General features: G+C 45.0%; 2 protein-coding genes across 7 annotated transcripts; both read right to left on the bottom strand.

Annotated features, from left to right (window-relative positions):
• Positions 1–331: 331 nt before the first annotated feature.
• On the bottom strand, positions 332–20,902 carry LOC109641582 (solute carrier family 12 member 6-like). 6 transcript variants are annotated; one of them, XM_069518515.1, is made up of 28 exons: positions 20,748–20,902; positions 17,290–18,066; positions 12,709–12,803; positions 12,340–12,468; positions 11,295–11,441; positions 11,138–11,192; positions 9,144–9,274; positions 8,595–8,836; positions 8,383–8,510; positions 8,119–8,298; positions 7,859–8,023; positions 7,658–7,756; positions 7,413–7,470; positions 7,115–7,289; positions 6,856–6,974; positions 6,656–6,754; positions 6,412–6,531; positions 6,104–6,208; positions 5,780–5,948; positions 5,504–5,699; positions 5,191–5,360; positions 4,971–5,102; positions 4,651–4,758; positions 4,424–4,480; positions 3,990–4,013; positions 2,897–3,174; positions 2,561–2,694; positions 332–2,365 (listed from the first exon to the last, which is right to left on the bottom strand). In XM_069518515.1, exons 2-28 carry the CDS (start codon positions 17,507–17,509, stop codon positions 2,274–2,276), a joined length of 3,627 nt encoding a protein of 1,208 aa, XP_069374616.1. In that variant the 5' UTR covers positions 17,510–18,066; positions 20,748–20,902; the 3' UTR covers positions 332–2,273. The 6 variants fall into 6 exon arrangements, with proteins under 6 accessions (XP_069374616.1, XP_069374617.1, XP_069374618.1 ...); XM_069518516.1 differs by lacking the exon at positions 3,990–4,013; XM_069518517.1 differs by lacking the exon at positions 4,424–4,480.
• A 1,249-nt stretch (positions 20,903–22,151) lies between these two features.
• On the bottom strand, positions 22,152–23,416 carry nop10 (NOP10 ribonucleoprotein homolog (yeast)). The gene is made up of 2 exons (XM_020110484.2): positions 23,219–23,416; positions 22,152–22,508 (listed from the first exon to the last, which is right to left on the bottom strand). Exons 1-2 carry the CDS (start codon positions 23,270–23,272, stop codon positions 22,368–22,370), a joined length of 195 nt encoding a protein of 64 aa, XP_019966043.1. The 5' UTR covers positions 23,273–23,416; the 3' UTR covers positions 22,152–22,367.
• Between the last annotated feature and the right edge of the window lie 90 nt (positions 23,417–23,506).

The raw sequence follows: 23,506 nt of genomic DNA, 5'->3' as shown, positions 1-23,506 counted from the left end.
TGACTGAGAGTCTCCATCAGCTCCAGGTGAAGAGTGAAGCTGAACTGAGATCAGTTCTTAACAACCACAGTTTATCTCCAATGTTCAGCAGAAACTTTAAAACATGAAGAATCTGAACAGTTTGTTACAGCAGCAGCTCCTCTGGTGCAGGAAGCAGAGGATCATGGGTAATATGCAGCTCAGTGAGTGGGTGAAGATATTTAAAGGTTTTGTTTTAAAACCAATGAGACCAACAGCAGCTCCATGTGTGGCTGCAGGGGGCGCTGCTGCTCAGTAAAAGTTACGTCCCATTCCATAAAATGATCAGACAACAAAAACACACAGTTGTAACTTTTCTTTCAAAATTCCTTTATTTGCTCTGTTGTTTTTTTTCAAGCAGTTTTTTTTAAACGATTCCTTTTTTATATTAATGTAATTAAAAAAAGATAAAACTCGGGATCTTGTTCGTCCTTATGTACAAGCGAGACAACAACGTTTAATAGGAAATTACGATGAACATGAAAGAATCCCTGCACGATAACACTGTAGAAAATAAAAAAGACAAAAGCATTAGAGTGGAATCAAACACCTCTAGTTTACAGCCCCTAACTTTAGCAACGAGCTCGTGATGTCACGCGTTCAGACACAAACAAAGCGGGACGTCAGCAGGTGTGTGTCAGGTGAGGTGAAGAGTTTCAGGGTCGGAGCTCAGACTACACAGCAAATATTTTCAAAGAGGGAATGGATCTCTCTCTCTCTCTCTCTCTCTCTCGACAGCATGCAGTGCAGCGGTGCTCCTCAATGGTCCAGTGTGTCGACAACTCTTCCTCTTTCACAACAGAAAACAAACACAAAGTTTGCGTTGTCACACACACTCTTACCTCCGACTCTAACGAATGAACTATTCACATGCAGTCCAACGTGGCCGGTTCATGGCACAGACACAGAGAACAGCTCTGTTAACGTCCTTTACATCGGTCTGATCAGTTTTCCTGGGATCTTCATCGACATGAACAAACCGTATATTGTAAATCAAGATGGACGACATGACGGCTCCCCAAAAGTGAAGCCAAAATATCCTGAGCACCCCCTGGTGGCCAGCTGCAGTATACATATATTTTGGCTTCATTTTTGTACAACAGGAGGGAGTGGAGACATGTCGGCCATCGAACAGCCAACAACACGTTAATAACAATTCAGATTTTTTATCATAACTTTGAAAATCTAGATGTTAATATCAAATCATTTTATAAAACACATTTTTCTGACAGAGTTTGTCTGGATCTCTGTCTTAATTTTGAATTGGCAGATAAAAAAAGTAAACAGTAAATAAAAAAGGTTTAATTTGCCTCAATTTTGTGACTTTATCCTCCAACTTTGTCAAAGAAATTCCGACTTTTATGTCAACAATTCTGATTTACCATCACAGAATTATCAAATCATTCAAAGTGATTGAACAAAAGAAGTCAAAGTTTTTGTTTACGAAGTCAAAATTGGGAATTCTACTACGAGTATTAATTTGAGGTAAGATTTTTATCCTGGCAGCGATGGTCTTCCATACAGGAGAGTAGATTCTGATCAATAGCAGCAGGTTCAGATAAACACACACAAGAATTAGAAAATAATTCAGTGTCTTCCCACTTTCAACTTCACTCTGGATTAAACTAAATCTGAGGTTTGTGCAAATGTCAGTGGATGTGGTGGATATCTGGAGAAACGAGGCCAGTGTCGATCGATATTGATTTCAAGTAAGGAGGCGCGGTGTGTAGCACGGATCAGTTTCTGTGACGTGCGGGAATAACGTTTCTGCGTCTTTCAAGAGGAACGAAAACACTCGGATCAGACGTTCAGGCGAAACTCAGAACAGTCACGTCTGTTTCCAAAATACATTCTGTACAAAAAGCGACCCTGAGTCTCTTCAGACGCTGCGCAGCCTCTCGCACTCTAGATTTCGTGTTACTCACTGGTCCCTCTGCCGTCGCACAACGCCGGTCCTCTCTGATAATCTGACAAACCGACAAACCTTCGGACGTTCACACACAAACACTCGTATTTTTCTGTTTTTCTTTTTTCGCATTGATGGAATTTTGTTGGCATTTCTGTTTCCCGAAGCAAAGTGGAATGGAAACACTTTGTCGTGAGAGTAAAGTGTACGAGGAAAGGATAAGGGCTGGCCGGGGTGTCGACTGACGCTGCAGCCAATGACTGTCTCTCTGTTTGGGACCCCCCCCCCCCCTCCGTCTCCCTTCGCTCACGTCTGCTTCTTTAACGCCAGGCTCCTCTCTTCTGTCCAATCAGGAGTAGATGGTGATGACCTCACTTCCTCCGCCTCTGACCAACAGGACGCGCTCCAGTCCTTCCGTTAGAACTTCGAGGAACTCCATGTCTGGTGGACGAGTCAAGGGAAGTTTTCACGCCGAGCACAGACAACATCACATTGTGACCCACGTCACGTCGACCTGGAGCCGTTAAACCTGCGCATGGAGCGAACGTCAGGAACTGAGAGCAACAGATGAGACAATGTGTGAATTCAGACGTTCAAACCAAACGCTTCCTCTACGACCAGCGGTGATAAGGATACAGTTCTCGTCTCCCTCTGTGTTCCTCGGGGGTCCTGGCATGTTGAGCAGGACGAGTCGGGCGTCGTGGGACTTGTTGACGATGACCTCGTTGAGTTTGACGGCAGTGTGCATCCGCCGGACGTTGGAGTGGTCCCTGAAGGAAAAACAGACAAGCACGTTAAAAACAAGCTTTCGCTCCACTGGACTGTAATCCAAGATGGAGGACACATGAACACTTGAGAGAACGGATGATGACGTAATCTGTAACATGCGGAGTTCAGGTCGGGCTCAGATAGTTGTGGGAGCCGTCATGGCTTCCATCTTTCTTTACAGGCTGTGACCTTGTGTCCACTCACGGTCTGATGCTGAGCATGTCTCTGAATCCCTCGGGCGTGGAGCAGCCGGAGTGAGCGGCCCTGTAGTGCAAAGTCTTCTCTTTGGTCCACGTCATCTGAACTCGTCGGTTGTGTTCGCAGTTGCTGGCTCCTCCGCTGCTGCCGCCGCCGCCACCTCCACCGCCACCTCCGCCGCCACTCGGCGCCCTGTCTCGCTCGCCGCCGTCCGTGTCGTCGTCATCGTCCGAGCCGATGCTCGTCAGACGCAGCATGGAGTTGCGGTCCTTCACCAGCTGGGCCTGACGGACAAACACAAACATGTTGTTGCTCATCTCGTCACCTTTTCGACCTTTGTGTTCTGACACCTCCCTCCTCTACATCACTGCTCAACTCCTGACTCCTGTCTCTCTGTCCGTCTCCGTGCAGGAGTCGGAGGTGACTCCTGCACCTGGAGGAAGGACTCACCTACAACACAAAGTCACCTAATGCGCTAAAACAAATAAGGAAACAAAGGCCGCTCTGCTCTAGAAGAGGCACTGGGGAGAAACTACAGGGACACGACAGCTTTAATCTGAGATTCAGAAGTGAGGGATGAAAAGAGAAGTGAAGAGTCAAATGAGAGAGGACAGAAATGTTGGACATTTGAACCAGGATGAATTCGGTTACGTTATAAAGCTGAAAAAACTCCAGAGCTGTGAATTGAATCCTTCAGATAAACAACATGAAGAACAACGGATGAATTTTTTAAGATATTTGTTGATTTCTTTTTAAAAATCTGAAAACAATAAAGTTTGCAGTTCTCCAGCCCTCTGCTGGCCATCTGAGAGAATACAGGTTCACTTCACAGTCTGCGTCCATTATTTTAATACAGTTTATGAGTTTAACCATAAACCTTTTAAAATAAATCCAAATTAAAAATCAAGCATAAATTATTTCGTAAACACAAATTCACACTTTGTTTTTGTTTTTTTCTGAAGGATTCGACGGAACTCGTTGAAGCTCAGATGTGGTCGCTGATCCGAACCGTGCGAGTAAGAAAACCTCTAGAACTAATGTCTAAGCTGCTCTACGACACAGAGCCGACGCTTCGCTACCGCGTCACCAGCAAACTTACGTCATCAAAACTCCAGCGAACCCTCTGAGGAGACCAGAGGCAAAGGGAGACAACACCAACTTTAACAGTCAAACTGTGTGAGAGGTTGATTGTGTCGTGTTTCACTATGAAAGGCCACTGATGTACAAAATACTTAAATACAAACCAACCTGTTACTATCACTGTAGTATTCTGACCTCAGATGGAATTTAAATACTAAGGATTTGTCTTGTCAAACACAAAGTCTGCAGATACTTTCTCTGCAAAATGTTTTGCTTTATATTTTCTTCTCTCCAACATTTTACACGTTACCGATTTAATTTTGAGACGACAGATAACATTCAGAGATTAAATAAAATGTCTGAACCATCTGTAATTCACTGCGTCTTTAAACTACCTGATTTCTGTTTCATTAGATTCATGAACTTACATCTGGCCATAACCACTGACCTCACCTGAGACTTTGCAGCTCCACCTGCCTCTGGCCTACTGCTGCTGCTACCAGGGTTTCCCTGATAAAATGATGCACGACATTCACAGGATAGAATAGAATATGATGTGAGCGTGTTATGACTCATGTGGCACACAACTGATGTTCAGACCCAATCATCTAATCAAGGAATGATCCCAGATCACACGTACTGTTACCACCTGGATTTAATGTTCATGTACGGTTTCTCACCTCTCGTTCCCGGTCAGATTTAGAAAGTCGCATCTGTCTGAGCATCTGGGACCTCTGCTCCATCATCAGGGTCCGTTCATACGTGTACGCACTGATGTCACTGTCGTGCTGAGCGGAGACGAGGAGAAAATAAAAAGAGATGATGTTAATTCTCAGCAGTATTTCAGTTACAAGAAATCCAACAGAGTGAGACATCTTTCCAAAGATGGTATTCTCCTAAAAGATCTTTCCCATCACATCAATACTTTTAACTCATCAACTTTATATTTCTGAGCTTCAGCGTTGAGATGAAAATAAAACAAGTGCAGTGAGCAGCGCACCATCTCGACCACTTCCACCTCAGCCTCAATGCGTAGGTGATAGAGGAAGGTTGCCAGATCCTTCTTCATCTGAATTGAATTATCCTCCATCTGGGCGACTGTGAAGATTCTCATCCCACATTTACGCCACGCCTGAGGAGGAGAGAAGCGTCAGACAAAGTCGCCAGAAGCTTCGCAATACTCTCGAGTCTGAAAAGATATGGTAGATGTATTTTAGTACCTTGTGCTGGCGCAGGAGGAAGGGCAGCAGCATGAGCATCCCCCCGTCGTGGACAATCCACCAGACGTCGATGTAGCCCTCGGTGCACGGTTCACTGTTGCTGGGGAACAGAGAGATGTTTTTGGGCACCAGCAGGGCCAGGTGACCGGCTGTCGTCACCCGCACTGTGTCTGCGAGGAAGAGAGGGGGCGTTGTGAGCCTGCTATGTTTGAGACAGCTATCATTATCACCCTGTGATTCTGTGCCTCCGCAAAATAAGACTCGTCTTCTAACTTAGTCAACAGATGTGACGGTTCAGAGCTGTTGGACTCACTGATGAAGGTTTTCCAGGACTGCGGGTCCTCGCTCTGCCTCCAGGCGTGAGGCCAGCCCATCACCACGGTGTTGGGTTTCATTCCTCCCAGGCCGCTCGACTGGATCATGTGGCTGATGCCTTCACGGGGCTTCTGGGCCACGATGCACTGACAGAAGCCCTTCACACGCTCCTTGTCCATCAGGTGCTTCAGAGTCTGAACAGAACAAACACCGGTGAGATGATGAACGTTTTCTCTGCCTTGGTCTCGAGTTTACTGTGAAGATCATTTCCTACCTGTTCAGCAGCGAGCGCCTCTCCGTAGCTCTGCAGGAAGTTTCCAGAGACGACGGTGCCGACGATGGTCAGGCCCTTTCCCGCCTTCAGCTGGCTGGCAAACGTCAGCAGGCGAGGAGACTTCACGTGGGCGTCTTCGTCCAGTTTTAGTAAAACTAAGAGCTGGGGCCTGAAGAATAAAAGGCAAGAAGACAAGCAGGACATGGATTCACCTGTAACATCAAGAGGATCTTTTCTCTGTGAGCCAGTCTCCTCATCCTTCTGTATCTTAAACTGTTTAAATGTTCTCGTGAATAAAGACGTGTTCATGCTGTGGTTCAGTACCTCCAGTTCTTGGTGTGTGGTGGTCCCTCTTCCAGCCTCAGGAGGGCGTAACGGGCAGCACTGAGTGAGAGACCGCGGATCCCATCCCCCCACTCTTTCTCCGCTCTGACACACACACACGTTTAATAAATATATATATATATGAGGGTATAAAGATTTATATACTCTTATATGTCATATGTATTCTGTGACCTCCTCTGACAAACAACCACAAAAACACACTAACACACATCACTCCTGATCATGCAGTACATGTACAACCATGTAAAGGGGAGAGGGGGGGGGGATACAGCTCCATGGCAACATACCCTTGATACTCGATATATTTGTAGATCATGCCTGCGATCACCATGGCGATGATTGCGTAGTACCAAGAGGATATGAACATCAGCCCCAGGCAGATGATCATCCCCAAAAATGACAAGCTCCTGGACACAGACACCAGAGGCAGAGATCAGCTGCTTTCAGACGTTCACTGAAGTCTGGACATTTTCCTGAATGTGTGTGTGTGTGTGTGTGTGTGTGTGTGTGTGTGTATGTGTGTGAACATACCAGTGGTAGTAGGAGAAGCGTGGTCTCCAGTTGGGCGTTCTCAGGAGGGTCTGCAGGCCACAGGCCAGGTTAACGAACAGATAGCACATCAGGAAGAACCTAGAGGGAGAGAAAATGAATCAATCATAATAATAATAACAACAAGTGTGAGATAGATACACACACACACACACACACACACACACACAGCTGTGTCTCACATTGTGAGGATGGGTGCCACCAGGTCCAGAGAGGCGATGAGAATCCCCAGCTCAGCGATCAGGCCCGTCAGCAGCAGGGCCCAGGTTGGCTCCCCATTAGCCTTCCCATGTCCAAACACCTGGAGGAGTGAACACACGCACAGAGGCAAGTAAATCAACTGAGAATGTGTTAAAGGGACAGTTCACCCTGTTTAGCTGAGGTTATGATTCAGCTGTGACTTGTTGCCTTCGGAAAACTGTTTTAAAAATATTTGCAAACCCGGAGGAAGGGGATGATGTTGTCCTTGGCGATGGCCTGCAGGAGTCGCGGAGCACCGGTCAGTGACTGCAGGCCCGCGCCACACGTGGAGAAGAACGAGCCGATGACGATGACCCAGGGAGTCGGCCAAGCCAGAGTCCCCACCACGAGGTTTCCTTTCACTGAGTCGCCAAATCTGCCGGAGGAAAAAATACGGGTTTTTAAATTTTTGTAGCCGCGGATAAAAATACTGCAAGTGGTTCTTTTACCACAACAAGCCACACAAACATAAACAGACTGATTCGAGAGCAGTACTGACTTGTCTCTGAGGACCACCCCGTCGATGCAGGCTCCGAACAAGATGACACTGGTCAGGTCTGGATGGAGGCACTCAGGGAAACGACAGTCCAATCAAATTAAATCAGTTATGAATTGAGCTAAAGCGAGAGTTTTTATTAACACAAGTTCAGTTTTGGGGAGCTGTCATGTCGTCCATGTTTATTTACAGTCTGCGGTCGTGATTCTGGTTCTTATACTGACTCATATCAAGTTACGAGAGGATACAGACGATGGAGGTGGTGAGGATAGCGAGGATGGTTCCAATGGGGATTGAGCGCTGGGCATCTTTCAGATCCCCCGACCGGTTGGAGCCAGCCATTATCCCTGAGCGAGAGAGGGAAAGCATTAAGAAGAACCGGGGATCATTTGCTGTTCTAGAGTTTCAGGGAGAGAAAATTACCAAAAAAAAAGAAAACAAGTGTGTACCTGTGACCGAGGGGAAGAAGATGCCAACCAGCAGCGTGAACGAGGTGGTGATGTCAGCAAACACATAAGGCTGGTGGTTGGACGCAGGATGTGCAAAATGAGAGGAGTTGAGGGAGCCTTTCTCCACCACGTCACCTTTACTGAGGTAGGAGCTCCACGCGTTCTCTGTGAGGATGAGATACAACGAGTATTAAGTTAGTACTGTCCGTGCCTGCTCCTGTGATTTCAAATTACAGTTACACACACACACACACACACACCTGAAATGATCCCACTTGCCAGACCGGGGATCCCTTCAATCTCCGAAAAATTGTTGGACATGAAGTATTCGTCACAGTTGAGCTCTGGGCCCTGGCAGAACTGCTTCCAAAGATATGTGGTGTTGTCCACCTGAGCAGGACTGGGGCTGGGGTCAAAGGTCGGACCTGCCGTGCTGTTTTCTATCGGGACGGACACAGTACGTGATGAAAACTGAGTGATGGGACTAAGCTGGCTAACGTCACGGATCTTCCTCTGATACCCACCACTGGTGATTGTGAAGTTGACGTCATCTCTGTCCACTGGCTCACTGACCGGCAGCTGGACGGTCTTTGCACACACGCTGTCCACCACTTCATGCCCGTTGATGGTTCGGTTTCCCAGCATGCACACGCTGCAGACAGACACATCAGTCAGCACGTGACAGTTCAGGGATTGGTCAGCGTTTTGAAAAATAAAAAAATAAATCAATACTTACGGAAACTGTGGCGGTTTGAAGGCGGAGACCAGCGCTCCGACATAGATGGAGACGATGGAGACAATGACACAGGCCAAGAAAATGGAGGCTAGTTTGTTGACGTACTTAACGCCCACAAAGACCAGCAAGGACATCAGGAGGAGACAGATGGAGCCGTAGACACGCATGTTGTTCAACATGGCTGCCCCTTCGCCTTCGGGGGACTTGGACTCAAAAATGGCCGCCTTGGGTGCTATGTACATCTGGAGGAGGGAGGGAAGTAAAAGTAGTTAATTTAAGGCAATAACTTCAATAATATAATCAGAACGTGCAAATACAAGAATCATAATTGTGCAGATCATTTTCAGGGCAAACTGAATAAGAAACTGAGAATTGAGGAAAAACTTTGACGGTGAATTCAAATCAAATCTGTCCTTTAAGCATTGCTGCTTCATAAAATGAATAAATTATTACAAATGGGTGCTAATGCTAACTAGAATAAAAGCAGACATCAGGGCGGTGATAAGAAAATGACAACAATAACTTCTAATGATGAAGATGAAAACTCACCAGCAGGATCTCGATGGCTCCCAGGATGTACATGGCTCCAGCAAAGGTGGTGCCCAGGTAGAAACAAATGCCCACCGCCCCCCCAAACTCCGGACCCAGAGAGCGACTGATCATGAAGTACGAGCCTCCCGCTGGAGAGACGGAGGAGAGAGAGGGAGGGAGAAGAAGAGAAAGAGAGCGAGGCAGGTGGTACATCAGGGTTTGGAGAGATGAAAATGTGGAGGGAAAGAGAAAGTACGGAAGAAGAAAAATAAAGATACGGGTGGAAAGAGATGAGGAGGAGGAGGAGGAGGAACAGAAGAGAAGGAGAAAGAAAGACAAGGAGAGGAGATGGGACATAAAAAGAGAGATGGGATGGATGGTTAGTAACAATTTGATGTTAGGAGGTAGAGGGGAAAAAAGAGGAGCGCTGATGAGAAGTCAATGTTTGTAGAAATAAGTGCTAAGTTCTACATGAAACATTGATGCAAGAAGACAGAGCAGAACTTTGGTCAAATAGTATCTGCAAACGTGAGTTTCCATTATCTGTACCAACACTTTTACTGATTACAAAACTAATTCAAAATAAACCCAGTCCGTGCTGCAGATGGTATCTACACAACTCCAACTCCAAGTGAGCTCAGAAACACGGCAACAATAATTTGCTGATACAATTTGAACCAGTTTTTTTTTTAAAGATAACATGAAGGTATCATCAGCATCTACATGTTCACTACTGATCTGAAGTCCACAAATCAGTGTTTGGTTTCCAAAATGCACCTTTAACAAAGAGCACTCGCACATATTGTGTGTATTAGACAAACACACGGTTAAAAATGGCTGTATGATTGTTAACGTTGCAGGTTTTCAGTTGCACGAAATACGAACAACATATTCAACAGATAAAGTAAAACCGCTGCAACAGATACTCAGGAAGTGTTTGAGTTTTTGAGCAGGAAGAACTGCTCCAAAAAACTGTCTCCGGAAAACTTCATGAGCTCAAAATATAAAAGTATAACAACAAAACGGCTTCAGTCCTCAGTGGAATGACGGAGAGGGATTTGGGAAGCCAAACACTTGTGGTTAACTCCTTTACTTTCATCCATAGACTGCAAATAAAGATGGACGGAGACAGAAAGAAGCTAAAAAGACACCGGTGACGCCATCTTGTCCTTTTTGACGTCTTTTGGCGTCTGCACAGTATTGAGCGTGGTGTGGAGCCGCAGAATCAAGATCTGAATAAATCAGATTCAGGGTTTTCCCTCCACAGAATTAATTCAATCCACGGTGATAGAAGTTCAGAGAAGCTGCCGTGTCGTCCGTCTTTCTTTACAGTCTATGTTTTAACCACAGGAAACAACACAGTATTTACTACCATCGTGAACTAGATGGTGAGAAAGCACGAGAGCTCAAAAAAGTATGGAAATGAAATGTACGTAAGACGTGTTAGAGATTAATTCTCTATGTTACCTACCGAGAGTTTTGCTTTCTACGTTCAGTTATTACAACGTCACATGCTCGTGAAAATATCATACTTTGGCATTTAGGATACTCGGCTAGAGGCATTTTAGTGAAAGGTAAAGTCAATGGCGGATAAATATACTGGTGTGTGCAGACAGAGAGGGAGAGGTGGACAGAGGGAGAGACAGGACAAAAAGAAACGACACTTATTAGAGGAAGAAAATGCACTTCATCAACGCTGACGTAGCGGGAGGATGAGAAGGAAAACTGGGGGGAAGCTGCCTGGAAGAAGGGACAGAGCGTTTTTTACATTTTCATGATTTTGTCACAGAATATTTTTTGGGATCTTCGTGAAAAGAATCTTAGTCTATTTAGGCAACTGATATTTACAAGTGTGGAATTTAGTCCAAAAATAATCAGAAACCTGCAGATTTAAATTTAAAACTCTTCGTGCTTCCACCGTTAACTTCATGAATTAATTGTCGGAGGTCACACCGATGCCATTTGTTCCACCTGTACGGAGAGGATGAAGAGGAGGAGAGGTGAAGACATACCTGGTACGACTCCGTTCGTGGCGATTGCACTCATCGATATCGCAGTCAACATCGTCTGAAATGGAACAAAGAGACGAACAGCAAAGGTTTTAAGTTAGAAGGTTTTTAAATATCCGTCTGATCCTTTCTATGAGCAGCTACAGAGCCCAATACTCACACAGCAACAGCATAGGAAGACAATACAGAGCGCCTGCAGCACCCCGGCATTCCCCACCACCCAGGTCAACCGCAGGAACAAGATGACGCCGAAGATGTTCTGCAGGCAAGGCAGGTACACCCCCATGAACGTCCCCATCTGTGGCGACTGGAGGGAAACAAAACAAGTCAGCATCAAAACAAACACAGCACCTGGTCCGACCTGGTCCTAAGTTCAGTAGCTATAATATCATAAAACAGGATCAAGTGACAGCTGAGACGATGGAGTCATGAAGTTAATTTAATTTTATGATTCATTAATTAACCATCTCACTCGTGTATCCATTTTAATAAGTTAAGCCCTGACAAGTGGTTGAGCTACACTGCACCACCGCAACACACCAGACTTAATTCAATGTTTATCCTCAACACACAGTGTGGCTGGAAGGAGGATTACAAATGTTTTGGTTCAACTTTCACTGCCTTCTGTCGGCAAATAAGATCCTGCAAACAATCTGAGCAGGGTCGGTAAATTAATCTGAACCGCCACAACAGAGTCTTATCTCGGCCGCCGGAGCCTTATCAGCCGAGAGACATCCTCAGCACTTTCACTTCGAGTCGATAGTTACAGATTAGACAGGGACTCCAGGTTAAATCTTGAATTTTAACCTTAAGAGATCCGTCTTGTTTCCTTCCTTTTTGTACCTTGGTGATGTTTGAAGTCGCAGTTACACGTTCTGTTAAACTTATAAAAGTCTGTTGAGGACGTTTCCTGCTGTGATCATTCTAAACTCTTAGAACAATCGTCCTCTTGGTTACGAGTGCTGTAGTTTAACACTGCACAGCAAGACAAAGTACAATCGGATGATATTCTATGTGCAGCTGCTGTCGTGAGCTTGTGTCTGGGGCATTCCTGATGCTGGTATTGGCATCAGAACAACTCTACTAAATTCTGATAAGATTCTTTTATTGTGGGGACGGCTCTGGTTGTTACGTGCTTCACTTTGCTTTTATTACTTTATTGCATCTTTTAAATTTCTCTCCAGGAGTTTGCAGGTGATGTTTACCTTGCCAGGTTTCTTCTTCTCTCCGATGCTCTCAGCCTCCTCGTGCTCCTTGGCCCCCTGTGTCAGGTTGGTGTAGTTGGCCAGACGACTGAGCAGAGACGACACCTTCGGCCGAGTGTCCATCTCCTCCTGTGAGATGACGAAGTGGAGGGTAGAGATCGCCAGGGGGGAAAGAAAATGGGGGAAAGAAATGACGGGAAAGCATGGAAGGGCATAAACAAGGGTGAATAACGTTGTTGGAGATAAACGATTGTTTCCAGGAAATATTTAATCCATAAAAATAATCCACAAATCATTCTTTAGCATATTTATAACATGATTAAAATGTGTTTCCAACATTGACAGTTTTAAAAATTTTGTATTTCGAACCTCAAATAAGGCCAAGTTTCTGTCGTAGAAATCATCATCATCCACCCCGTGACTGTTGTTGATGTACACGCTGGAGATTTTAGAGTTTCCGTCACCTGGACACAAACAAAGACAGAATGAGACAAAGAGAAGAGGGACGCAGCCTCTTCAGTTAGTCTGGACACACTGCTCGCCATTTTCATCGCCGCCACCGCGGCTTTCTGAGGTCGAGTCGCTCTCAGATTCATTTCTCCCTCACACAGACACGCACAGAGTTTCATACATTGTCACCAGTTCAATTCCACCTCAGGCAGCACAGACCTCTGCATCAGCAGACCCTGAGTCAGCAACATCACTTCCCTCTCAGCTCCGACACTGTCACGCTAACGGCAGCGAGCGGCCGGATGCAGCGATGCACTTAAGTGAAGGACCCGAGAGCCATTTCATGTCAGAGTCAACTGTCATAACAACATTGTGTGATCAGAAAAAACAATCTTACTCTTTGTTATCGACCATAAATTCTAATTTGTTATATTAATAGAGAAAAGTAAAACACAAATGATTTATCACATGGTCAAAATAAAATCCCATATAATAATAATAACTTTATTTGTACAGCACTTATCTAAACAAGGACACAAAGTGCTTCACACAAAAGAATCCTCATAAAAATGAAGAATGAATTCTGATAAAAGGTTTTAAGAGCCGCATCATTACATGAAGAGGTCAAACAGCTGATGAGTCGTTCACGGACATATCATGTCAGCGTTTATGTTTGTCGATATGAAAACTTTCATATTACAGAAGAAACAAACGCAGAAAAACTCTTTGGCTGTTGGATTTTGTGTCATTACACAGTTAAAATAAACTTTATGGTGATTAGTGTTGAGTTACATTTGGGTTTGATAACGACATCTTTATTGATCATATGTATTTTTTAATAAAAAGTGGCATCAGATAGGATGGACTGATATCTAGTGTGTACAATTTGTTGGGCCTTGGTGGACGGACGCTCTTCACTTTTCTTTTTCCAGTGAAATATCAGTTACATTCATGTCTTCAACAACTACTCACAACCTTCGCGCAGAGAAAAGTAAACTTAATTTAAGCAGAATAAGCGAATAGTTTTAAGAACCACTGTTTTACATTGTCACCACGGATTCTTATTGTAGAGCCCAGACAGAAAACTGCACGACGCACAAGCTGAAACATCATAAAATGCATCAGCTACCTTCACTCTCTTATCAACCAGCTTCATTTTTAGAACAGAGCATCTGCTGGTTACACAAGAAAGAAATACCAGCATGTGGCTGGTGGGCGGTAACTTCCCATCACGTTCACACATTCCTCAGTTTGGCCCAGAGACAGAGTGTGAAACCGCTGGTTAATATTCAGCGGCTGAAGCATCTTGGCACGGTGGGAAAAGATTAACCAACATGCTAATTGGGCTTTTTTTTTTTTTTTTTGCTAATCTTTTCCTACATAACATGAAAAGGTGTTTTGGATAATTACTGATGCACGTCAGTGAAGACAGTTCACACGTTAGTCAGAGCATGTCCCTCTGGTTTGTTTAACGTCTAACCTGTTCATCAGAGACCTCGTCAGTGTCCTATGACACTTCCTGAACGCTCAGACTGTCTCTGCTCAGCCTGACGACGGGTGTGGAGTGGTTAACAATTATAGAGCCCAAGTTATCGCCCGGCAGATTTGAGCCTTTCACAGACACTGTATCAGCATTTATATTTGTTGATATGACAAATACATTCATTACAGAATGAACAATGCTGATGAGCTGTTTATTAACTTTGGAATATTTATGTTTCTATTTGAGGTGATTTGCGTTTATGAATAAAAATAAAAAGTAAAATATCAAGCTTCAATTACATTTCTGTGTTATTATGTTTTGATAACATCCTGGTAAATGTTCTCTATGTAAAGATGAAAATATAAAGACGTATGTCAGCCATCTTCAAAATGATCTATTCATTCTGCAGATCCTGTTCCTCAACTTGACTTTTCTAACTTTGTTGACTGAGGGTCATTGTGTTTCCAACAGGTCAAACAAAACGAGACACATGACGACATCAGCTTGAGCTTAGGGAACTCGTGAAAGACAAACTCATTTACACTCTATACAAACGACACGGTCGTGTACTTGTGGTTCACTGGTTCACGCTTTTTCTCATCTATGAATATTTTTAAACGACACACTACAAATATCTGCCCTGCCGGCCTTGTGTCCGTCTGTGCCTCTGCAGAGGATCTAGTCAATGCAGAAAAATAACAGTCCTGTAAATAGCTCTGCTGTTAAACTGCAGCACTCACGCTCAAGTTAACACAGAGGAACACAGCTGTCCACTAACCCCCGAGAGATCAGCACACCTCAGTGTGAGGCACTGTGTGTGTGTGTGTGTGTGTGTGTGTGTGTGTGTGTGTGTGGACATCAAATCCAACATCTAACTTTATTGGCATCAAAACTAACGGATCACGGAGCTTTCGACCTTTCTGTAAATAACGCTCTTCCTCCAGCCTCTTCTCCTCTCCAGGATCTCCACTCGTTCGTTTTAACCACAGCATTACTCCCGTCAGCTCGCTGCTTTTCTATTTGAGCCACCGGGGGTAGCGCACGCCTGCTCCGCTATTTCTGATATTTCTTGCGTGGGTGACAGACTGAAAGACAACAGCGCTCTGTATTAACAGCCACGGCATCACAACAGCCTGATCGAAGCTCAATCGGATTAACCAGCTCGATTTCTATTTATGGAAGCTCATTAAACAACGTGGGGCATCCTCACTACTATGCAACTGCTTGAGTGGATCAGTGAAGCTAATACAGTTACATCTCACCTGGACTCTCACACATCTTTGTGTCAAACTAGACTCGGACTACATCCACACATTTTCTAATTGAAAAGATCTCTGTCCAAGTGTTTTGGCTCGGGATGAATTTCAATCCCTGTCCACACTAACACGCCTGACATTGCCTTTTGGTTGTTAGTGGCTCACGTTACAGCTCGTCTCCTACGCACGTAAACAGTCGTGTCATTGTGTAAAATACACAAATGTAACCACACGAGCTGTTAGCAAACACAACAGGGTCAGTAATGTTGTAATGAATGATGCTGGTGGTTTTCAGCTCATCCGTAGCAGAGGTGATGCGTTTTCAAATGAAAACAAAGCGGTGGGGGTGAAGCTTTTCCAAGATGCAGATCTGCACTTGAAACTGAGCGCATGTGAAAAGGTTTCTGCTGTCAGCTGACATCAGGTCAGGAACTGAATCGGTGGATGTGCTGAGCAGCAGCAGCAGGTGGGGGATGTGAAACCTACACTATGATCACAATAGGTGCATATTTCAGTCCTCTCATTGTTCTCACCTCCGGCTCAGTGCAGTAACGATGGCGTTGAACTAATGCTCAATTTGTCCTGGACCCCCTGAGGGAGCACCCTGGAGACAAGCACTTACTTAGGAAACAAACGGGCGAGCTTAATGACCCAGAGAGCCATAAAACACATTTAAAAAAAACATCTTGTTAAACTTGACACATGCGTGAGGATGAATCTGAAAGTAGCACTTCTCTATCGACTTCCCATTGAACACATTTTGTACACAGAGCTGTTTAAACCCTTTGTGAGCCTGAATATCTTTCTTGCCTCACTCCCACAATGATGGTCCAGCTTGAACACAGCACGATAGATCTGGTGTTTCCCACAGAACTGAGCTCCACCACAGACTGTCAGTGAAGATGGATGACCCATCTCCAGATCCTCTCACGGATCCACAAATGAAGCCAAAATATTGCACATAGCAACGCTGCCACTTTTCTAGTTAAGAGCCAGAGCTTGTGCAGTGGCGGTCGTGGTATAGAGCGGCGGTATTAAGGGCCTGCCGATACGAGGAATAAAAGAAGGAAGAGCAGATTTCTGTGGTTGAGGTGGAACTGTTACAGTGACTGATAAGAACCAATCAGGAAGTGATTTGCAAACCCAGACTACAACGCAGCCCCGGAGGCAGCAGCGTCAACAAACTTTAGGTCATGCTTGAAAACACAGAAGTGTGGACAACAACAGCAGAGATGAAAACTAAAATGTTGTAGTGTGGATGTCGCAACCACACCCGTGTAACCACGGTGCACAGAGGGGGGAAGGTGTCATACTGAGTTCTTCTACACTTAATGTTCTTGCTTTCACTCTTACATGTCCTTCATGCTCAAAGAGATTTCCCTCCGAACCACCACTGATTTGTCTTTTACAGAATTTGTCCAGTGACGACGTGCTGCTGACAAAGGGAACCTCTCCCAGTGCAGGGATTATTCAAGCATCCACAGGTTCATGTGTTGGAGGAAGTGTGACATTACGTGCTTATTTCTCAGCCGGCTGGCTTACACGTGGATTAAGCTGTCTGTATCTAAGCAGTTAAGATTATATGAGGGATTACATACATAATAGAGTGACACGTTATGCAGACTGCTATGATCTGCATGTGAGGAGCAGTCTAGCCAGCGTGTTTGTCCACCAAACCGTGAACACGCCTCGTGATGCATGTTCAAACATTTCAAAAAATCTACTCGTGTGTCTCATCTGTACTTCTCGTGTGTTCTTCACCTTGCTCTGTGTTGCTGTGGTCGGGCGTCTCCATCCCTCCTCCTCCCCCTGTGGCAGTCGTTGTCGACGTCTCGCTGAGCGGGTCACTCCGATTGACGCTCTCCCTGGAGCCGAAGCGCACACGGGCGCCGGAGCGGGAGCTGATGTCAGGGGATGTGTCGGACAGCCCCGGGAGGTCCTCCGCCTTGGTGGGCGTCACCGTGAAGCGCACTGATGCCATGGCAACTCACTTGGAAAAGTTAAGAAGTGGAGGGGAGAGGATGTTGTAAGGGATGGAGGAGAAGATGGACCCCAACCCTGGGGGAGGGGAGGTCACAGACAAGCTAACAGGGCTGTGCTGACCTGAGCTGAGCTAGGCGAGGCTAGGCTATCTCCCAGGTGATGCTGAGGTATCGGCGGCCTCTACAATTTGTCCTTTTGCAACTGCAGTTCTCCATTGAAGCAAACTGGTCGTTTACCACCAGGCATGTGAAAGAACAGATACCACAGGCCTCTTTCTGTGACCACGAGTGTCCGATTGTAATGGTTTTATAACCGACCCCAGCACAGGACTAACTTCTTCTGACAAATATGTGTGTCAGTAGCTTCAAGCAGCTAATAGAGATGAGTTCACATTCACAAACACCTGAGGGGCGTCTGCTCTTGTGATTTCACACTAAATCTTTATCCGTCTTCTACATTAAACTGATCCTGTGCTTCTGCGCTTCTTACAGATAATTTCAACCTCAGGATTAGAGTCACAAACTGGTCTTCCTCTCAAACGCAACTAAAATATGTCTGGAGATAAAAAACCCATCGGTGGCCACAGCAAGGGCAGCAGAGGAAGACATGGAGGGGGAATGAAGGGAGAGAACAGAGAGGAGAGAAGAGAGAGCAGAAGTTAGTTTATAAAACAAAGACTGGTCAAAATGTTCAGGAACACAGTATCTTAATGAGAGACGTGGAAGGAGGCTGCATGTCCACATCTCTATTGTGCATTTATACTAATATAGCAGCTGATGCATCTATAACATATTGCACGCATAAGAAAGTTGAAAAAGAATCACTGTAGCTCGTTGTTTGTCTCTTTAAGTTTCCCTCACGCTCTTATAAATCAACAGAGGCGGGTTCCAACACGTCATTCTGCACAATAAAATGTCAGCAAAGCAGTGGTTACTGGTTCAGTGACTGAGTTTTCATCCTCCCACCACACGACAGCTCTCTGGATGAGGGAGGCGTGAAACAATAACCAGTGTGAACCTCAGTGTCGGCCCAGGAGCGTGTCAGGTGCAAAGTCAGCTCGCTCCGCGGTGTTGGGGAGGGGAATTGACAGAACAGTTGGATATGGCTGAATGGTTGTTTTAGCTTGGTTGATAATTTAATTATTAAAAGCAGGGCAGTTTGAACCGGTTGTGCTGGAAGCTGCTGCCGGTTTTCTCTCACTCTGCATGCAGGGGCATGGCACAGGTTCCTGATTTATAACACAGTCTCCCTCACTCTTTGACAGGAGATGGACGGACTGCAAGGTGGGGAAGATGGAGGACGCTCGTCGTCTTTAATGAGTTCCTTTGCACGGGATTCCAGCTACGTTCAGCCGACTCAGTGGAGGGTGGGGGGTGGGATAATGTCCTATCTTAGCGTGCATTGTGTGTGAAAGGCTGAGAAACACCCAGGAGAGATTATTAGTCCAGACAAACACATTCACACCTTCAGGCAATTTGTCTCCAGAACAACTCAACAGGCATTTCTTCAGACTGAGAGAGAAACCAGAGGAATTTCTTCTCCTGCTTCAAACCGAGGACCTTCGTTTATTCATCTCAGATCAGTAACCACACTGTTCTGTTCGCCTCACAAGAATCTATATCATCAACTAATTGAAATCCATTCTCCCCTGGTACCACATCAGGAGTTATTTTATTACTTTCACTGCACTGCCGCTGAAAAGTCCTCACTTTCTGTCCACGTTCGATCCGAACATGTACTATTATTATTACAGCAGGAGGGTGAGCAGAACATTTTGTTCTCCTCTCTGGTAACTCAGCCTTGATTTCTGCTTATTTAAGCATCTCAGAAGATTTTTGTTCTGCTCACTTACATTGACAACGTGCTTGTTTTATGTTTCATGCCCCAGAAGCCCCAAACACAAGGTGTTATTTAGATCTCGTTTTGTCCAAAATCCAAAGATTTTCACTTTACTGTCATGTGACAGAAAGAAATGATTTAAATCCTGACATTTTATTTACTAATCATGAAAATAATCATCATTTGCAGCCCTGAAATGTTTTATCTGAGTCTACAGACCTCAGGTAAATCGATTCTGTGTTAAACCTGCTCACAGCGATATTATTGTACTTGTGTTGTATTGCTATCACCTAAAACTGCGTTGTGATAATTAATGATATTGTTTTGTTGCCGAGCCCTGGTCCAAGCATCACTGATGTGAGACAATGGGACATTGAAAAAAAAAGGTATATCTGGGCTTTGGGGGCATTTTTCAATATTTTACACATGAAACAATCAACTCCAAAATAATCATGAGGGAAAATAATCCTCACTTGCAGTAAAGGGGTGTTTAAAGTACTTCATTATGGCAATACTGTTCCTATTGATATAAAATCATAATTTAAGAAGTATTGATCAAAAACAGGGAGGTAGCATGGTCCCAATGAATATTATATACGGACAAAAACAATAACCGAATAAGTCTGTGTCATCAACTAAGATACAAACACTGATAAATATCATACCAGGAGTCAGAGTGGTCCTGCTCTCTGTCCTGCATCTGTCTCATGTGATCGATTGAATCTCTGGACAAACGTACAACCGATCAGATCTGCACCGGTATCGAACACTGAGTCAGACCCGGTGTTCGGAGCCAGCAGCTGGGGAGGTTCGCCTGTTAGCCGCCGCTCACTTCCCATTCTAAGCCAATTAAGCTAACCATAATAATTCTGGCTTGAACCGGTCCCTCGCCTGCTCCCCGTGTTACCAGGGCTCCTCGCCCAGAGGCTCCGTTCGATATATCGGGTCGTGAATCTGAAGGGGAGCCTCCCGGTGCTCGGGGCTTCTCACGACAAAAGGAAACGCGGCGTCTGGCGTTGAACCCGGCGGCGCTTTGACGCGTCCGAAGCGGCGGAGAGGAACCCGAGGGGCGCGCAGCAGATGCGGGACGCCCCGGTGGTGTGGGCAGCCTGTTCCGCGGGGACAGAGTGTCGGGTTTGAGGGTGAAACACACGCCGTGTATGAGAAGTGTGTGACGGCAGCGACGCATCGCTTCCGCGGGGTCCGGTGTGCGTGCGGGCGGGGGGGTTGCGTGCGGGCGGGGAGCCGCGGCTAGCCGAGGCTAACGGCGGCTAGCCGCGCCGCTGACAACCCCGGTCGGCTCCGCGGAGCTCCGCACTCATCCCCCTCCCTCCCTCCCCTCCACGGCCGCGGAGCTCCGAGCCCCCCGCACGGCGGACACACACAGCGGCGCATACCTGGCTCTGGTTCCCGGTGAGGAGCGCTCCCTCCGCGCGGCGGGTTCTTCTCACATCTGGAGACATTCGGCACTTTTGGGTCCCGGCGAGCCGAACACAAAAACAAGCGAGGGCGCCCGGTGTGTCCCGCGTCCGCTGCCGTAGTCCAAACGGCCGCCCCGCGCATGCGCACTGACAGACACGCTGCCCGCGCTGCCATGGGAAATGTAGTCCGGAAGTCGGAATCTGAACCATGAATAATATTGATATCACACATAGACACAAGAGTTTGATTGAGTTTCACTCAGGTTTGATATTAACACATTTCAATGATGTGCACAAAACTTATCAGATATATAAATACACATTATTAAGGAGAAGTTCCTCTTTTTAATAAACAAATCAAAAGATTGAGATTAATAACTCTTGTGAGGACTGTACGAGGAGGAAGTCAGCTTCTGGAATCAGAATCATTTTATCGACATCTCTAATGTACAATATTATTCATATCATCATGGATACACTTACCTTGCAATATTTTTTATTTCATTTATGCCTTGCAGTATTATTTATGCCATGGTCACTTACTTTTGCAATATTACATTATGGTCACTTTACATGACAATACTTTTTATATCATGCCTCTTTGTTATCCTCAGTACTTTTTTGCAGGTTGATTGTTTTCTTGTTTATCGTGCAGGTTACAGATATTTCTGTCTGTTTTTTGTGTTTTTGCCTTTTCCACTCTAACCTCTGTAGTGTATGCTACACTTTCTTTCTGCTGCTGTAAGTACATTTCCCTGTTGTGGAATGAATAAAGTATATCTAATCAAATCTAATCAAATCTCAGTGGGTTTTGTTACTGTCGCTCCTGTAGAGTAGAAACACATGAAGGACAATAACCCTAAATAGGGAAGAGCGTAAAATAAAACATTTGCTTAAAAAGAGGTGCATTTAAATACAATATGTAAAAATACAGAATGTATAATGTAATAAGTCAACAGGTTACATGTGATCACAGCCAGAACTGGAACTTCCTGTCATCCTTCAGTTCTGTGAGGAGACAGAGGCACCATTCATCCAGAGATATTCTCTCAGTTTTGATTACTGGAGAAATATATATACACAACACTGATGGAAAATAGCCCCTAGGCGTTCTTTGTTGCCACCTAGTGACTGTGTTTTAATCCAACACCCTCTTACATCATTGCCTTTAACATGTGCTTTTTAATTTTCACAATTCACTGATTCCTATATATAATGCCCTGTGTGTAATTTGTCCCTGCTTGTATTTATATTTGAAACTTCATGTTTTTACCTCAGTACCACCCATCTTGACCAGGACTCACTAACACGAGAGGGACCTTCCTGGTTAAATACTGTTTAATTTGTCTCCTCTAGATTTCATACACATCAACAAAAGAATGCCGTCCATCAACAGATCATTTATTCAGCATGAAAACAAAACAAGGTACAAAAAAAAAAAAGTTTCTGGGCATCAACGACAGATGGTTTCCAATACATGTCCAGTCCCTTTAATCTGGGCCTGGAGTTTTCTTGCTCTTTCTGCTCAAGTCCCATCTTCACCTTCATCCCATTTCCCCCCCTCCTCTTCCTCCTCCTCCTCCTCTGCTCCCTCTCTCACAGAACCGGTCTGGGCTGCTGGGTGAGCAGGAGGCCGAAGCGTTTCTTGAGCAGCACCCGGTGTCGGGAGAACTTGTCATCTGGGGAGAAGCGGGCCGGATGAGCCGAGCTGGTGGGCTGCCCGTCAGGATTCAGCTTCTGTCGGCGATAAAGAAGGAAAGAGAAAGATCAGTCGAGTTTCCTGCTGGGAGACTGAATAAATGACATTTTCCTTAAAGGATCTATTTATTTATATAATCACAATATAGCTTGTTTAATCATTAACGTCAGGGGTCTCCAACACTGTTCAGATTAGTAAACTGCTCATTCTCACAGGATCCATCTACGAGCTGTGAGCCGACTATACTGCCCTTATTTAAAATCTTTATTTATGCCTTTATGTTTAATATATTATAGTGCCTTAATTTTTTGTATAGTTAATATTGGTATTGTCCTTTTTTTCATATTTCCTAATGTATATATTTCCTAAAACTTTATCTTCCCTCATGTGTATGTAGGTTTACTTATTTCTTTTTTTTGCTTACGATTCTATTTTGCAATACGGCAAGTTTCCACATCATGGGACTAATAAATATGATTTGATCTCATCTCATGTGAGTTTAATGGTAGAGTTTCAAGTTTAAAATCACCTTTGGTTAATACTAATTAAACGTCTGTGTGTTCAGGGAGTTAAAACAGTTGAAGTGAATATCGATGATTGGGAGTGAAACGACATCTTGGTTGAGGAAACACTGGAACAGTGTCTGTGTGTGTGTGATGGCTGTAATCTAACACTGTCATTAAAGTGAGTGTGACGCTGGATGAAGGAGCAGTAAACAGAAACATGGCGGATGTAAACACTTCGTTACCTTCAGGGTGTAAACTCTCTCCCCGCTCTCGTTCACGTAAAACTGCAGAAACATGGCGACGGAAACAAAGCGTCTCTCTCGGATCCGGAGAAATAAACCGACGTCGAGATTATTTCGCTTCTATCGCGAAAAACACGCGTCGTCTGCGATTTCTCTTCTTCTCTCTCACACGTGCGGCGAAAGTCCGTGCTCGGCCGGAAGTCACAGCGGATATCCGGTTCGCTCGGGCATGCTGGGAAATGTATTCTTCTGTGTGAAACACGCTGTAAAGTTTCCCGAAGTCCAGAA

This window comes from Paralichthys olivaceus, chromosome 22 (assembly GCF_024713975.1).
Source record: "Paralichthys olivaceus isolate ysfri-2021 chromosome 22, ASM2471397v2, whole genome shotgun sequence".
Classification (NCBI taxonomy): Eukaryota; Metazoa; Chordata; class Actinopteri; order Pleuronectiformes; family Paralichthyidae; genus Paralichthys; species Paralichthys olivaceus.
Note: the sequence above shows the minus strand (reverse complement) of the source record. Positions and strands in the feature narration are given on the sequence as shown.